Below are 16,127 nucleotides of genomic sequence, written 5' to 3'. Positions count from 1 at the left end.
CCTGCTCCACAGGTTTCCCACCTGTGGATTCAACCAACCACACATCAAAAATATTCTAGCCCTAGTTGGTTTGGCTCAGTGGATAGAGCATCGGCCTGTGGACTGAAGGGGCCCGGGTTCGATTCAGGTCAAGGGCACGTACCTTGGTTGCAGGCTCCTCCCCAGCCTGGTACTGGCCGTGCTCGTGCAGGCAGAAACCAATCGATGTGTTTCTCTCACATCAATGTTTCTCTCTGTCTGCCCTCTCTCTTCCACTCTCTGTGAAATTCAATGGAAAAATATCCTTGGGTGAGGATTTAAATATATATATATTTAAATATACACACACACACGTACACATACACATACACATACACTAGAGGCCTGGTGCATGACATTTGTGCACGGTGGGGGGGGGGTTCCCTCAGCCCAGCCTTCACCCTTTCAGTCTGGCACCCCTCGGGAGATGTCAGCGGACCTAAGCCAGCAGTCGGAAATCCCCCGAGGGGTCCTTAGCACAGCAGTGGAGGCAAGAGAGGCTACCGCCACTACCGCTGTGCTGGCCAGCTGTGAGCCCAGCTTCTGGCCATGAGCCCACAAGGGGAGCACACTGACCACCAGGGGGCAGCTCCTGCCTTGAGCGTCTGCCCCCTCGTGGTCAGTGCACGTCATAGCAACCGGTCGTTCCGCTGTTTGGTCAATTTGCATATTAGGGTTTTATGATATAGGACTAGAGGCCTGGTGCACAAAAATTTGTGCACTGGAGGGGGGGGTGTCCCTCAGCCCCACTTGTGCCCTCTCAGTTTGGGACCCCTCGGGAGATAACGACCTGCTGGCTTAGGCCCACTCCTGGGTGGCAGAGGGCAGGCCCAATCCCTAGGTGCAGCCCCTGGTCGGGCTCAGAGCAGGGCCGATTGGGGAGCTGCGGTGCCACCCCTGTCACGCACAGAGCAGGGCTGATCAGGGAGTTGGGGCACTGCCCCCTGTCACGCACAGTGCGGGGCCCATCAGGGGGGTTGGGTATCCGTACCCTGTCACACACAGAGCAGGTTCGATCAGGGGGTTGGGGAGCTCCCCCGTGTCATGCACAGAGTAGGGCCGATAGGGGAGTTGGGGCACCGCCCCCTGTCACACTCAGAGCAGGGCGGATCAGGGGGTTGGGGCACTCCCCCCTGTCACACTCAGGGCAGGGCCAATGGGGAGGTTGCGGCTCAACCCCGTCACACACAGAGCAGGTCCCATGGGGGGGGTTGGGGCGCCGCACCCTGTCACACACAGAGCAGGGCTGATCAGGGGGTTGGGGAGCTCCCCCCTATCAGGCACAGAGCAGGGCCAATCAGGGGGTTGGGGTGCCTTCCCCTGTCAAGAACAGAGCAGGGTGGATAGGGAGGTTGTGGCCCCGCCCCCTGTCACACACAGAGCCGCAGGGTGATTAGGGGGTTTGGGCGCTGCCCCCTGTCATGCTGCTCCAGGGGCCAGGAGGCCTCGCGGCTCTGCTGATCCTGGTGCTGGGAGGCCTCGCTGCTCCGCTGATCCCAGTGCCGGGAGGCCTTGCGGCTCCACTGATCCAGGTGCCAGGAGGCCTCGCGGCTCCGCTGATCCCAGTGCCAGGAGGCCTTGTGGCTCCACTGATCCCGGGTTCAGGAGGCCTCGCTGCTCCGCTGATTCCGGTGCTGGGAGGCATATTACCCTTTCACTATATAGGATAGAGGCCTGGTGCACGGGTGGGGGCCGGCTGGTTTGCCCTGAAGGGTGTCCTGTATCAGGGTGGGGGTCCCGCTTGGGTGCCTGGCCAGCCTGGATGAGGGGATGATGGCTGTTTGCAGCTGGTCACACCCCCTTTAGGGTGGGGGTCCCCACTGGGGTGCCTGGCCAGTCTGGGTGAGGGGCTCAGGGCCGTTTTCAGGCTGGCGGGTGACTGAAGCTCCCAACCTCTCCTTTTTTTCTTTTTTCTTTTTTTTATTCTGGGATTTATTTACCTTCTATGGCTGTCACTGGAACTGAGAGCTGGCTTTAGCTCTGAGGCTCGGCTCCAGCTCTGAGACCTCAGCTGCTGAAAGCAGGCATCTGGGTTTGTTTGGGTTCTATAATTGAAACACTGTTGCAACTCCAGCTCCGCCGGCTGGCTGAAAGCATGGGGTTTGTTTAGCTTCTATAATTGCAACATAGTTGCTTAGAGTGCAAGCTCAGAGCCCAGCAGTGGCAGGCGGGGAACCTTGGCTTCCTCCTTCACTGGAGCAAGGAAGCCTCCTGTTCACTTCAGCTGCCTGGCTGCCGGCAGCCATCTTGGTTGGCAGTTAATTTGCATATTGCCCTGATTAGCCAATAAGAAGTGTGTCGGAGGTATGGTTAATTACCATGTTTGTCTATTATTAGATAGGACTAGAGGCCTGGTGCACAAATTTTTGCACAGGTGGGGTCCCTCGGGGTGGCCTGCGGGGATCGGGCCAAAACCAGCAGTCCAACACCACCTGCCGCTCCTGCCTGTCATGCCTGCTCATCCCAGCCCTACTGCACCTGCCACAGGCTCACACCCTGTCAGTCACGACTGGGAAAGGCTCACACCGCCCAGCAGTGCTCACTAACTGTGAGCCCTGCACCCAAGGCGGGGCGGCCTGGGAAGTGATCAGCCCTCCAGGCAGGAGGTGGTGCTTGCCGGCCCGGGATCAGGATCCATCCCGCTGACGTTCATACCATTTGTTGGGAGCCACCTGGTGGCCGCTTTTATATTGTTTTATCTTTGCTGAGGGTCTAGGGAGGGGAAGCGGCCATGGCGCCTGAGGCCGACTTCCAGGAGGCCGGTGGTGCTGTTGGGGATCTTGCCAGCGGAGTGGTCTGTCAGTGCCTGGCCTGTTCTCCGGAGATTGGACCTGCAGGACTACTGAGGGAGTGTGGTGGGCCGCCGGGACGGGTTGGTCAGCTGAGGGCGCTCCTGCTGTGGGAGTGCACTGACCACCAGGGGGCAGCTCCTGCATTAAGCGTCTGCACCTTGGTGGTCAGTGTGCATCATAGCGACCGGTCGTTTGGTTGCTTAAGCGCGTGTGTGTGTGTGTGTGTGTGTGTGTGTGTGTGTATATTCCAGAAAGTCCCAAAATGCAAAACTTGAATTTGCCCCTCGCTGCACCCTACCCTGAATCAGAGTGACGTGGAGTCGGGTGCCTGCTGTAGCCTGTGTACAAACCCGGCACCATTTACATGAGGGACTAGAGCGTCCATGAATGCCGGTGCCTGAGAGGAGCCCTGGACCGGTCCCCAGATCCTGGGGAGACTGTTTGTGGGTGCAGCCTGGGCGGTAGCATGTGTCGCGTTTCCCACATGATCTTATTCGTGGCCACGGTCACGAACCACGCAGCACTGTGGTGGCTGTAGTGTGCCTTCCCACCCCAACAGTAAGGGGGTGTGTGGACATGGGCCCTAAAGGGGCTTGGGGGCCCAGGAGGCTGCAGGGAAGTGGGCAGGACAGTGAGCAGCCCGCAAGGGCTCCCCCTGGAGGCAAGGCCGGGCACCAGCTGGTTGGTGTGGGTGGTTTGTGCACAGAGCAGGGGAGGCAGCTGAAACTGTCCCCCAAGGACCAGGACAGGCCTGTCATGCTGGGTGACAGCAAAGGCCCCATGGAGGGGTGTCGTTCCTGCCCAGTCCCTTGTCCGGCCATGCCCGGCCCATGGAGGCAGCTCAGAGTTTGAAGGAGTCTTCAGTTTAAATGAACGAGGCTTAGCGAGTCAGCCGGGAGTTCACTTACTTGCTGGCTTACAGGTGCTGGGAGAGATTTGCCTGCGAGGGTACTTGGATGCGGGCAGGTTCCTGGAAGAAAAAGGTACGTATGAGCTGGGGAGCAGACGAGCCCTTTTCTCTAAAAAAAAATTAAAAAGAAAAGAAAATATATGGTTTTATTGGTTTCAGAGAGAGGAAGGGAGAGGGAGGGAGAATCCGCAGTTCGGGCAGTGCGCAGGCCGGGAACAGAACCGTGCCCTCCGGGTTCATGGGTTGAGGCTCGTCCACTGAGCCACACTGGCCGGGCCAGATGAGCCCTTTGCCTCCGCTGTTGGTCAGCAGCCTTGGAAAGCCCCAGGGCCTGTGCCCTCACTCGGTGAGGAGTCGGGCTCCTGACACATTCGCGTGGAACCCACCGTAAGATGTGTTCGGAGCTGCTTTTCTTCGATGCTGCACGTTGGCTCCTGTATTGACCGCGTCCATTAGCCTGAGGCCGAGACCAAGGAGTCCGTCTGGTCACTAGGACCTGCACGTGTTACCCACTCAGGAAGTGTCCATTGTGTCCCTTCCAGGTGCCACGCACGTGGCTGAGTGCGGGGGGGCCCTGCCACCCGGAGCTCACTCTGGGGATGGATGACGTGTGGAGGGATGACATGCAGAGGGCGGGACAGGATGTGGGCTGCTACAGGGCCACACAGGAGGGAGCTGCAAGGCCTGGGGGAAAGGGGGGCTTCCAGGAGGAGGTGACTCCACTTTGGAGATGGATAGGAGGGGAAAAGGCCTGTGTAACTGCAGTGGCTGAGAGATGGACAGAGGAGAGGCGCAAGCTGGGCCCCGTGCGCATGGTGAAGCCTGCACTGCAGCAGTAGGGAGCCAGGGAGGGCTGCTGAAGCAGGAGGGAGGGAGGCCAGAGGGGAGCGTGGGAAGGCCCCTCTGGATGTCTGGTGGCCGCTGGCCTCCTGTCATGAGTGGGTGGGTGTGTGAGTCATGCCCCCTGTCTCCGTGCCCCGCGTAGGCATCTGTGACAGGCCCCGTCCGAGCCCGAGTGTGCCCTCGGCAGCGCCCGAGTTCCTTCCGTTCTCCTGGGAAACCGCGAGCCCCGAGGCTTCCCCGGGGGCGGCTGCCTGGCAGGGGAGGCCCGAGGTGGCCGAGCTGCTGGCCCACCTGCGTGTCAGCCTCCGGTCCTGGGACGAGAGCATCCTGGAGACCCTGTCGCCCAAGCTCATTGCGGGTGAGACGCCTCTGGCGGGACGGCAGGGTGCTGCTCTCTGTTGCTGAGGCTCAGAGGGCTTCTCTCCAGATTGGGGAGGAGGTGACGCTGCCACGGGGAGGAGAGGAGGCCCCACCTCCTGGCACCATCTCCCCACCCGGGCGCCTTGCTCAGCCTCCCTTCCCCGTGTGCACGGCCAGAAAAAGCCACACTCCCGGTGAGCCCGTTGGGAGTTAAGCGGGCATGCGCCCAGTTCCTGGGTCCGGGCGCACCTAGACCACCATTCTTCCAGAACACCATTCTCTGCCTGGGCCCCGTCTCCACGCCTTCTTTCTGGAGGAGCCTGTCTGCCTCCCCTTCCCCGAACCCTCAGCTTTGAACTTGTCCTTGAACGACGGTAGTGCATTTGATCATGTCGTCAGACACCAGATGGGCCAGGAGTGCAAATCGGGTACTGGGAGAAATTCAAAGATAAGCAAGACGCTGGTGCCCAGGTTGCTACGATTTGAGGGTCCTGAGGCCACGACGAAGGGGAAACAGAAGCCAGGGCTCCAGGCAGAAGAGGGCGTGTTGGGAAAGCCCGTAAGGCGGGTGGGGTTGGGGGTCGGTGCCTCCTCCAGGGAGAGCTGCCAGTGGGACAGTTGATCCGGGGCGTGGGTGTCCCAGGGCTGTTCAGGCCGCACTCCCTGATCCATGGCATGGGCCCGGCTTCTGATTCTCTGGCAGCAGGATTTGTGTGTTTCACTGGAATTGCAGGCAGCACCTGGGTGAGGTTACACTGGGGGGACGCCCCTCCCCCAATGGTATCTTTCAGGCCTGAGTGAGGCACTGAGACCCCGAGGTGGCCGCTGGAGCAAGATCTGCAGCTTCCTACCGGTGAAGGTCATGTCTTACGTGATGCTGCCCTGTACGCTGCCCGTGGAGACCGCACTCGCGGTGGCCCAGAGGTGAGCAGTGTGGGCGGCTTTGTGTCTCGGCGGTTGAGTGAGGGTTAAGGGAGAGTTCACCTAAGGCCCCACGCCTGGGCCTGGCTCCTGTGCAGGGCAGTAGGGGTCACAGTCTATAGGGTCTGTTCCTGAGAGGTGCCTCGTGCTGAGGCCTGGCCCAACCCACCTCCTTTCTTTTTATTCATTTTTTTTTTTTTTTTAGAGATGGGGCTAATCCAGGGGTGGGCAAACTTTTTTTTTTTTTTAATTAAATCTTTATTGTTCAGATTATTACATTTGTTCCTCTTTTTTCCCCCCATAACTCCTCTCCTCCCAGTTCCCGCCCCACCCTCTGCCCTCACACCCCCCCCCCCCCACTGTCCTCATCCATAGGTGCACGATATTTGTCCAGTCTCTTCCCGCATCTCCCACACCCCTTTCCCCCCCAAGAATAGTCAGTCCATTCCCTTTCTATGTCCCTGATTCTATTATGATCACCAGGTTACTTATTCACTTGATTCTTAGATTCACTTGTTGATAGATGCATGTTTGTTGTTCATAATTTGTATCTTTACCTTTTTCTTCCTCTTCCTCTTCTTAAAGGATACCTTTCAGCATTTCATATAATCCTGGTTTGGTGGTGATGAACTCCTTTAGCTTTTCCTTATCTGTGAAGCTCTTTATCTGACCTTCAGTTCTGAATGATAGCTTTGCTGGATAAAGTAATCTTGGTTGTAGGTTCTTGGTATTCATCACTTTGAATATTTCTTGCCATTCCCTTCTGGCCTGCAAAGTTTCTGTTGAGAAATCAGCTGACAGTTGTATGGGTACTCCCTTGTAGGTAACTGACTTTTTTTCTCTTGCTGCTTTTAAGATTCTCTCTTTGTCTTTTGCTCTTGGCATTTTAATTATGATGTGTCTTGGTGTGGTCCTCTTTGGGTTCCTTTTGTTTGGGGTTCTCTGCGCTTCCTGGACCTGTAAGTCTATTTCTTTCACCAGGTGGGGGAAGTTTTCTGTCATTATTTCTTCAAATAGGTTTTCAATATCTTGCTCTCTCTCATCTTCTGGCACCCCTATAATTCTGATGTTGGTACGCTTGAAGCTGTCTCAGAGGCTCCTTACACTATCTTCATATTTTCGGATTCTTTTTTCATTTTGCTTTTCTGGTTGGGTGTTTTTTGCTTCTTCGCATTTCAAATCTTTGCCTTGATTCTTGCGCTCCTCTGGTCTGCTGTTGGGAGTCTGTATAGTATTCGTTATTTCAGTCCGTGTATGCTTAATTTCTAGTTGGTTCCCCATCATAACATCGAGGGTCTCATTAGTTTTCTTGAGGATCTCACTACATTTATTGATGGCTTCTAGACAGTTCTTAAGAGACCTTAAAAGTGTGGTTCTGAACTCAATATCCTCCACTGACAGTTTTGTCCTGTTTCTTTGTCTCTGCATTTTTTATGCTTTCCTGGTGCACCCCCTAGTGGTCTTTGTGCGCAGTCTTGTTGTAGTTAAGCCTTGATTGTTGTCAGCAATACCGGGGGTGATTTGACCTCCAGGCTAACTGGCTATGAGAGTCCGCTGTTTTATTCATTTTTTATTGTTTGATTTTAGAGAGTGGAAGGGGAAGAGAGAGAGAGGGAGAGAGGGAGAGAGAGAGATCATTTTGTTGTTCCACCCCATTCATGCATTCATTGGTTGATTCCTGTGTGTGCCCTGGCCAGTGATTGAACCCACAACCTTGTCCCACCCAGATGATGCTCTCAGCCAACTGATCTACCGGGTCAGGGCTGTCACCTCCTTTGCCGTTGCTGTTGTAGGCTTGTCACTTCTTGCAGCTCTGCCCTTTTATTTGGGGACTGTATCCCGGGGAAGGAGGGACTTGAGGCAAACAGGTATGCACCCGGAGTCCTGGGCATTCATTTTACTCAGCTTTCTTCCAGCAGGCTTGGGTGTTTACTTCCTTTTTAGTGGGTTAACCTAGGGTGTCCATCTTACTGATATATTTGACTAGAGGCCCGATGCACGAATATTTGTGCAAGAGTAGGTCGTCCTTGCCCCAGCTGCCAGCACCGGCTTCCTCCGGAATGACATCTGGAATGATGTCTGGTCTAATTAGCATATTACCCTTTTATTATTATAGATTTTATTATTTAAATTTATCTCTATTGTTGAAAGTATTACAGATGTCCCCTTTTCCCCCCCAGTGGCCCCCTCCACCCTGCTCCCACCTCCTCCCCCCACTTTTGTCTGTCCGTGAGCTGTGCATACATGCACATAAATGGATTAGCCTCTCCCCCTTCCCTCTAAATATGTCAGTCTGTTGCCTGCTTCGATGTCTAGATATTTTTTGTTCATCAGTTCAGTTTATTTCATTCATTAGCTTCCACATAGGAGTGAGATCATGGGAACTTGTCTTTCTCTGACCAGCTTATTTCACTTAGTGTAACACCTCTAGGCTGTTCAAAGGGTATGAGATCGTACTTTTTACTGCTGTGTAGTATTCCATGGTATAAATATTCCACAGCTTTTTTATGACTTATCTGCTGATGGGCACTTGGGCTGTTTCCAAGTCTTAGCTAGTGTGAATAACACCGCTATGAATGTAAGGGAGCATACATTCTTTCTGATTGCTGTTTCTGGCTTCTTAGGGTATAGTCATAGACGTGGGATCACTGGGTCAAATGGGAGTTCCATTTTTAATTTTTTGAGGAAACTCCGCTCTGTTTTCCATAGTGGCTGCACCAGTCTGCATTCCCACCAGCAGTACATGAGGGCTCCCTCTTCTCCAAATCCTCGCCAGCACTTGTCGTTTGTTGATTTGTTGATGGTAGCCATCCTGGCAGGTGTGAGGTGGTACCTCATTATCATTTGGATTTTCATTTTTCTGATTATTAGTGACGCTGGGCATTTTTTCACGTGTCTCTTGGCCATTTGTATGTACTCTTTGGAGAAGTGTCTATTCAGGTCTTCTACCCATTTTTTAATTGGACTGTTTGTCTACCACTTGTTGAGTTAGATGAGTATTTTATACATTTTTGGAAAACCCCTTAGCAGATGTATCAGTGGCAAATATGTTCTCCCATGCAGTGGGCTCCCTTTTCATTTTGATGCTGGTGTCTTTGGCTGTGCAGATGCTTTTTATTTTGGTATATTCCCTCTTGTTTAGTTTTTCCTTTGTTTCTCTTGCCCTAGGTGATGCATTTTGAAGTCTTTTTCGTCAGATATGAGTATTGCTACCCCAGGTTTTTTTCTTTCATTTCCATTGGCAGGGAAAATTCTTCCATCCCTTCACTTTCATCCTTTGGAGTCTTTTGTTCTGAGGTGGGACTTTGTAGACAGCCTACATATGGGTTACATTTTCCACCCATTCAGCCACCCTATGGGTTTGATTGGAGCATCTGAGCGTTTACATTTGAGGTTATTACAGATGGGTGCTCATCTGTTCCCATTCTTATTCTTTATGCTGGTATTCCCCGCCCCCCCCCCCCGCCCCCCCATTTCTTTTTACAACAGTCCCTGTAGCATTTCTTGCGGTTTTGGTTTGGCGGCGATAAACTATCTTAGCCATTTTTTGTCGGCGAAGCTATTTATTTCACTTTCAATTTGGAATGATAGCCTTGCTGGTTAGAGTAGTCTTGGATTCGGTCCCTTGCTTTTCATTACTTTGTATACGTCATGCCAGTCCCTTCTGGCCTGAAGTGTTTCTATTGAGAAATCAGCTGACGGTCTAATGGGAGCTCCCTTGTAGGTAACTTTCTGTGTCTCTCTTGGTTCCTGTAAGATTCTTCGTCTTTAACGTTTGCCATTTTAATTTTGATGTGCCCAGGTGTGAGTCTTTTTGGGTTCATCTTGATTGGGACTGTCTGTGTTTCCTGAACTTGAGTGCTTCAGTCCATCTTTTAAAGTCCAACCCATCCTTCAAAATCCAGCTCCGTTCGTCCACCCATGGACCTTCCCAGGTCCCTTCCCGCCCCAACAAATTAGCATCCTGTTCCCACACCATCTTTCCCTGTGCGGAAGTTCAGGCACTTATCAAAGCCCAGGCATGGGCCCTAGCCCGTTTTGCTCAGTGGATAGAGCATCGGCCTGCGGACTGAAGGGTCCTGGGTTTGATTCCGGTCAAGGCACATGCCTGGGTTGTGGGCTCAATCCCTAGTAGGGAGCACACAGGAGGCAGCCAATCAATGATTCTCTCTCATCATTGATGTTTCTATCTCTCTCTGTCTCCCTTCCTCTCTGAGATCTATTTTAAAAATTAAAAAGAGTTCTGTGCCTTCACTCAGCTTAAAAAAAAAAAAAGGCCAGGCGTGGGGTTCTTTGGGGTCCAGGGGCAGGGAGTCTGTGGAGGCCGTGGTCAGGCTTCCCCTGCTGGACTTGCATGTGGACACGTGCAGTCGGGCTGGTGGAGGGGGTGGTGTCTCCACTCCAAGCTTCAGGCATCTTGCCTCGGACAAGCAGAATCCGGGAAATCCAGCCTTCTCCTGCGATTCCCATGGAAACCCCTCGAGCTTTCCTGACTAAAGAGCGGCCGAAGTTTGGGGCTTTTAGGTTGGCTTGTCCGAACCCACCTTCTGAGGATTTATCCGATTGGGATTAGACGTGAGCCCCGCAGTTTAGTGGCACAAGGGGCCTGTTGTTAAGCTGGCTGTCTTTCGTTCAGCTTTTGTTTGGTTCTCTTCGTTTGGCTCATCTTCCTGCTGACAGTGTGTGTGTGTGTGTCTGTCTGTCTGTCTGCTTTTATCCTGCAGGCTGGTGCTGTGGCTTCCCGACATCCCTGCCGACGTCCGGTGGCTGTTATCCATCACCTCCCAGGTTTGTTCTCGAGGGATGACGCACCTGCTCCCCACGTCCTCGCGGGTGTAGATGGACAAAGAGGGAAACAGCTGTTGCTGTGTGTCAGTTACTCTTATTGAGTTTTTTTATTTTTATTTTTTTATTTTTATTCTTTTATTTTTTTATTTTTATTTTTTTTAATTCTTTTATTTTTTTATTTTTATTTTTTATTTTTATTCTTTTATTTTTTTATTTTTATTTTTTAGCTAGAGCATCACTGCAGCTTTAACATTGACATTTGTCTCTTTATTTTAAACCCTACTCCAATTTCTTGGGAAACTTGAGCTACCTGTATCTGTGCTATCACCTACATGTGCAGGCCTGGGCACTCACATCCTCATACTCCTTGTACAAGATAGTCCCATTAGCCTCAGCCATAAGGATGCTGATGGGAGCATACTTATAAGGGACACATGAGGGCCGAGGGACACTCTGGTTCACCAGCTCATTGACAAGGTTCTGGATGATGGCGTGATTGGGAGAACTGAGACCATAGTGTAGTACCTAAGGGCAGGCACCCTTACAGTAGTTTGGGGTATAGAGATTGGGAGCAATGATCCCGTGATCACAGCCCAGCTGATGGAAACTGACTTGGAAATGGTGGAGGGAACACTGGTTACCTTCAGGCCCATCATGTTTCTGGGAGGGGCCAGGAATCTTAGATGCAATACTGCCTGCTTGCCGTGGCCTCCGCAAGAGAAGAGAAGAGTCCCTTCCCATGAATTCCTCCAGGCCTCCGGGTAGAAGTTTGGCCTTCTGAACACTTTTATGAGTGTCATTGAAATAGAGTAACAGGAAGGCAGTGTCCAGAGGTGAAGTGCCTGCCACAAGAGCTCATGACCCTCACTACCTTTTTGATGCTGACACATGAAGCGCAGTCGTAGAATCTGGTGCCTCTTGTGATTCCAGAGTCTTGGCTGAACGTGTTGTGTGATATCCATCTCTGTCCCAGCTTCAGATAGCAGGGAAGGTTTTGAGGAACCTCTTCCTTATCCACTAGGATCAACAAAAGCAGCCTATTGAGTTTTATTGATATCCCGAAGCTCTGTCCTCTGACAGGGCCTAGAAGCCCAAAAGGAATGAGCACACCCAGCACCAAGACCTTGGTTTCTAAACACCATTCCACGCAAACAGGGGAAAACTCTGGGGGAATGACTGATTGCAGGGCAGAGCAGGACAAGCACAAGGTGAGCCTGGAACCTCGGATGGCAGAAAGCAAGTGTTGAAGGAAAGATGGAGACTCGTCCAAAGGATTCAGGAGCCAGCTTGGCTAACTCTGGGACAGAGTGGACACCAAAACACATCATTTGAATAACAGATTGTTTGCGGAATCAGAGTCTAGCCCGGCCGGCGAGGCTCAGTGGATTGAGCGTCCCCCATGCACCAGAGGAGCCTGTGAGTCAGTAAGTGAGATGAAGGAATAAATACATGGAGGACAAGGCAAAGCTCTCCCCTATGTTAAGTGCTAAGTGATCACCGTAGAGAATGGACAATCCCTTTGCAAGATTCTCGATAATAAAGGCGTTAGCCAATAATCATCAATAGAGGCCAGGAACAGGATATTGACCTGGTTTCAGAGTATCGCCCTCACATTGACTATTAATTACAAAAGTAAAACATAGATTACAGGGAGTTAACCTTGCAAATACAACCATAACCAAGTATCACATTTATATAGTCACAATAATGGGACAGACTGACATCACCTGCCTCCAGGTATGATCCCCTAAGGAGGACACACATGTGAAAGACTGAATGACCCTCCAAGATGTCCCATCCTAACACTCAGAATCCGGGAACATGTTATCTTACGTGTCAAAGATCTTTTTGACAAAGATGTGATTAAATTAAGGATCTTAAAAATAGGGAGGTTATTCTCGGTTACCTTGTGGGGGCATGTAATTGTACTTCTACCTCACACGTAGAGAGAGAGGCAAAGCCGTCTAAAGATCCCGCAGAGCTGACTTTGAAGATGAGGAAGGGGCCACGAGCCAAGGACTGTGGGCGCCTCTAAAAGGCAGGGAGGGGGTTCTCCCTAAGGGCTCCAGAAGGAGGCGGCCCCGTGGACACTGTGACTGTGACCCAGTGAACCCACTGCAGACTGCGACCGCCCACACTGCAACCCAGGAAACCTGTGGTTTCCTTAGCCACTTAGTGTGTGGTCATTTGTTCCAATGGCAACAGGAAACCAATGCACATCACTTCTGTAGAATTCTGGGCGAAGATGCATAACTTGAGTGAAATTATGAGGAAACATAATTTAAGGGATTAAATACGGTTAAGGGACATTCTATTAATAACTTGCCTGTACCCTTTTCTTTCTTTTCTTTTCTTTTCTTTTCTTTTCTTTTCTTTTCTTTTCTTTTCTTCTTTCTTTTCTCTTCTTTTTTTTTTTTGGTTAATCCTCACCCGAGGATATTTTTTCCATTAATTTTAAGAAAGAGGTGAAGGGAGAGGGGAAGGAGGAAGAGAGAGAGCAAGAACAGGAGAGAAACATCAATGTGAGAGAGATACATGGATGGTTGCCTCCTGCAAGTGCCCTGACTGGGGCCAGGGATCGAACCCGCAATCTACCTACCTGCCCTTGACTGGGAATCTAACCCACGACCCTTCAGTGTTAGGGCCTGCGCTCTAACCACTTGCCACCTGGGCCAGGGCACTTGAAAAAAGTTAAGATCATGAAAGACAAAGGCAGTTTAGCCCTAGTCGGTTTGGCTCAGTGGATAGAGTGTTGTCCTGCAGACTGAAGGGTCCCAGGTTCAATTCCGGTCAAGGGCACATGCCCAGGTTGCAGGCTCGATCCCCAGAAGGGGGCGTGCAGGAGGCAGCCAATCAGTGATTCTCTCTCATCATTGATATTTCTATCTCTCTCTCCCTTCCTCTCTGAAATCAATAAAAGTATATATTAAAAAAAAAGAGCCCTAACCAGTTTGGCTCAGTGGATAGAGCATCGGCATGCGGACTCAAGGGTCCCAGGTTCAATTCCGGTCAAGGGCATGTACCTTGGTTGCGGGCCCAGCCCCAGTGGGGAGTGTGCAGGAGGCAGCTGATCAATGTTTCTCTCATCGATGTTTCTAACTCTCTATCCCTCTCCCTTCCTCTCTGTAAAAAATCAATAAAATATAGTTTTTTAAAAAAAGAAAGAAAGACAAGGGCAGTTTAAAGGAGACCAAAGGGACATGGAACTGAGTGCAGTCCCTGGCCCTTGACCTGAACCTGGCCTGAAGGAACAAGTGACAGAATTTCCGTGTGAGCTGAGAATTAAATAGCGCTGTGCTGGTGATACACTTTCCAAGTTTGCAAAGTCCTTGTTCTTAGGAAAAACACCGAGATATTTAGGAGTAAAGAGACATGGTGTCCCAACCTAATTATTGCTCCAGAAAATCAATCTCTAGTGCAATCTGTCCTTCCCTCTACCTGCGTGACTATCGGGCAAAGGTTTCTGTGGCAAAGGTCGCTGGTTGGAGAATCTGAGCGAAGGGGACATGGGCCTGGGGTTTGCGCATGTGGTCAGTGAGCCACAGGCCCAGGCGCCTGGGAAACAGGAGGAGGAGCGGCTGGCGGCCCCAGACCCGGCAGCAGACAGACCTGCCCCTCCCTGCCCCCAGCTCCGGCTCCATCCGGGCTGCCTCACGGGCTCCTGTTGGGTCAGCATCTCCCCAGAGTGTTCCCCCAGAACCCGAGACCCAGACTGGAGAGCCAGACTCGCGGCTCCCTGGGGCCCACAGAGGCCTCTGCTTGAGAGAAGTCACTGCCCCCCTGGGCCTCAGTCCCCCAATGCAAGTCGGGAAATTGACCTGCAGCCTTTGTAAGAATGAGGTCTGACTTAGCACACACGCAGGCCCTGGGCGTCCTGTGGATGGCTGTCCATCCGTCAATGGAGGAAGGCGGAGTGGCCATGAGCTTCTGGGGCTCCGGTCACTGTGGAAAAGGGGGAGCAGTGTGTGGGGCACAGCAGGCACTAGGAAGCGCGTGTCCTGTGGGTGCGCAGCGTCCTGTCCACCTGCAGCGCAGGCTGGCGTGGCCGGGCGGCCCCTCCCCACGGCCCAGGCCCAGCATGGAGCCCGGTGCACAGGAGGTGCTTGTGCCAGGAACACACTGTCCCAGGAGGTGGACAGAAACAGGCAGCCTGGGGCGGGGAGGCCGCCTGTGGGCCCAGCTCCAGGGGAGGCGGGCAGGGGGCAGGGGGCAGACCGCAGACCAGGACCCACTCTGAGGAGCCGAGGAGAAGCCGCCCACAGACACTGATCGAAGCCCTCAGGCCACCGGCTCAGAGGCTTTGCCACGAGACACCTGGACCCGGAGCTGCTCTGGACACACGGACGCGCGGCCAGCAGAGCTGCTGGTGTGTTCAGGGCAGAGAGAGGCCAGACCCAGACAGAGAGCCCAGGAGGGGGGAGGGGATGCCCCCGGGGCTCCCTCAGCTCCCAACTCCTCATGGTCCCAGGGAGGAGGCGAGGGTGGCAAGTGCGTGTCAGGGGCCTTTCCAGGCCGGGCGCCGAGCACAGGGCTTCCCAGCCGCCCTCCCAGTCCCGTGAAGCCGGGCCTTATGCCCATCTCCCAGCTGAAGGGACTGGAGCCCAGAGCTGCCGAGTGTCTTGAGCCGATGCTCCCGTGCTGCCGGCAGGATTGGAATAGACACCCCTGTGCGACTCAGCCCCGTCTCTGCTTAAGTGGCTCCTGGAGTGACAGGCGGCCTGGACCCATTTGTGTCCGGTTTCAGGGGAGGGCAGCCTCCTGGCCCTCAGCTGCCCCAGCGTCTGGACGGCTGGGCTCGGCGGCCAGCATCCATGGCCGCTCTGTGAGCCCAGTCCCTGCCTCCAATGAGGAGCACTGCGCATGTGTGCGTGTGTGAGAGGGATGGGGTTACCCTCACGGCGCCCCTCTCCCTGCGTAGGGGTGCACCGTGCTGTGAGGAGCCCGGCTGAGGAGGGTTGGGGTGCAGGAGGAGGTCGGGCCAGGACAGAGCGCTGTGCACTCACCAGCCCGTACGGACTCCGCGTGGCTGAGCAGGGCCACCTTTGTGAGCTGGGTGGGAGCAGCAGGGGGCAGGGAGGGCAGAGCCGGTGGGTGGGTAGCATGGACCCCGGGAAAGCCCAGGCGACCGAGGCCCTGTCTCTGTCCCTCCTGCACTGACTCACCTGCAGGCAGGTCCCTGGGGCCGCGTGCAGGGGCCCAGCCTGGCGCAGTCAGAGGCTGTGATGCTCTGAACCCTGGGAGGGACCCGACCGCAGCGGAGGAAGCCCAGGCCCTCACCGGCTGGGCCGCCTCGGGGGGCTCTGACTGAGACCCCGCGGGGCCCTGGGGCCGCTAAGGACCCAGTTCATCCTCAAGGCCCCTTCCCATCCCCCCGTCCTCGGCCAGCCTTGCTGGTGAGGAGCCCTCCTTCCCACGGGCGGGGCTGACCGCTAGAATGTGCCTCCCTGTCCCCTCCACCGCTGGTTCCAGCCCAGCCTTCTGAGAGCCCGGAGCTG

At 53.7% G+C, this 16,127-nt stretch overlaps 1 protein-coding gene and 1 pseudogene across 3 annotated transcripts in view; one reads left to right on the top strand and one right to left on the bottom strand.

Moving 5' to 3' along the window:
* The window catches only part of LOC118650109 (1-acylglycerol-3-phosphate O-acyltransferase PNPLA3-like), a 34,111-nt gene extending 23,416 nt beyond the window's left edge, over nucleotides 1-10,695 (top strand). For all 3 annotated transcript variants that reach the window (XM_036297977.1, XM_036297979.1, XM_036297978.1), the window contains exons 5-8: nucleotides 3,733-3,793; nucleotides 4,706-4,921; nucleotides 5,715-5,847; nucleotides 10,569-10,695. In XM_036297977.1, the coding sequence (XP_036153870.1) occupies nucleotides 3,733-3,793; nucleotides 4,706-4,921; nucleotides 5,715-5,847; nucleotides 10,569-10,683 (525 nt within the window). In that variant the 3' untranslated portion in view covers nucleotides 10,684-10,695. The remainder of the gene's footprint in view (nucleotides 1-3,732; nucleotides 3,794-4,705; nucleotides 4,922-5,714; nucleotides 5,848-10,568) is intronic.
* A 225-nt stretch (nucleotides 10,696-10,920) lies between these two features.
* On the bottom strand, nucleotides 10,921-12,551 carry LOC118650767 (annotated as a pseudogene).
* Between the last annotated feature and the right edge of the window lie 3,576 nt (nucleotides 12,552-16,127).

The sequence above is a fragment of the Myotis myotis genome, unplaced genomic scaffold (genome assembly GCF_014108235.1).
Source record: "Myotis myotis isolate mMyoMyo1 unplaced genomic scaffold, mMyoMyo1.p scaffold_m19_p_3, whole genome shotgun sequence".
Taxonomy (NCBI): domain Eukaryota; kingdom Metazoa; phylum Chordata; class Mammalia; order Chiroptera; family Vespertilionidae; genus Myotis; species Myotis myotis.
This window is presented reverse-complemented; position numbering and strand designations above follow the sequence as displayed.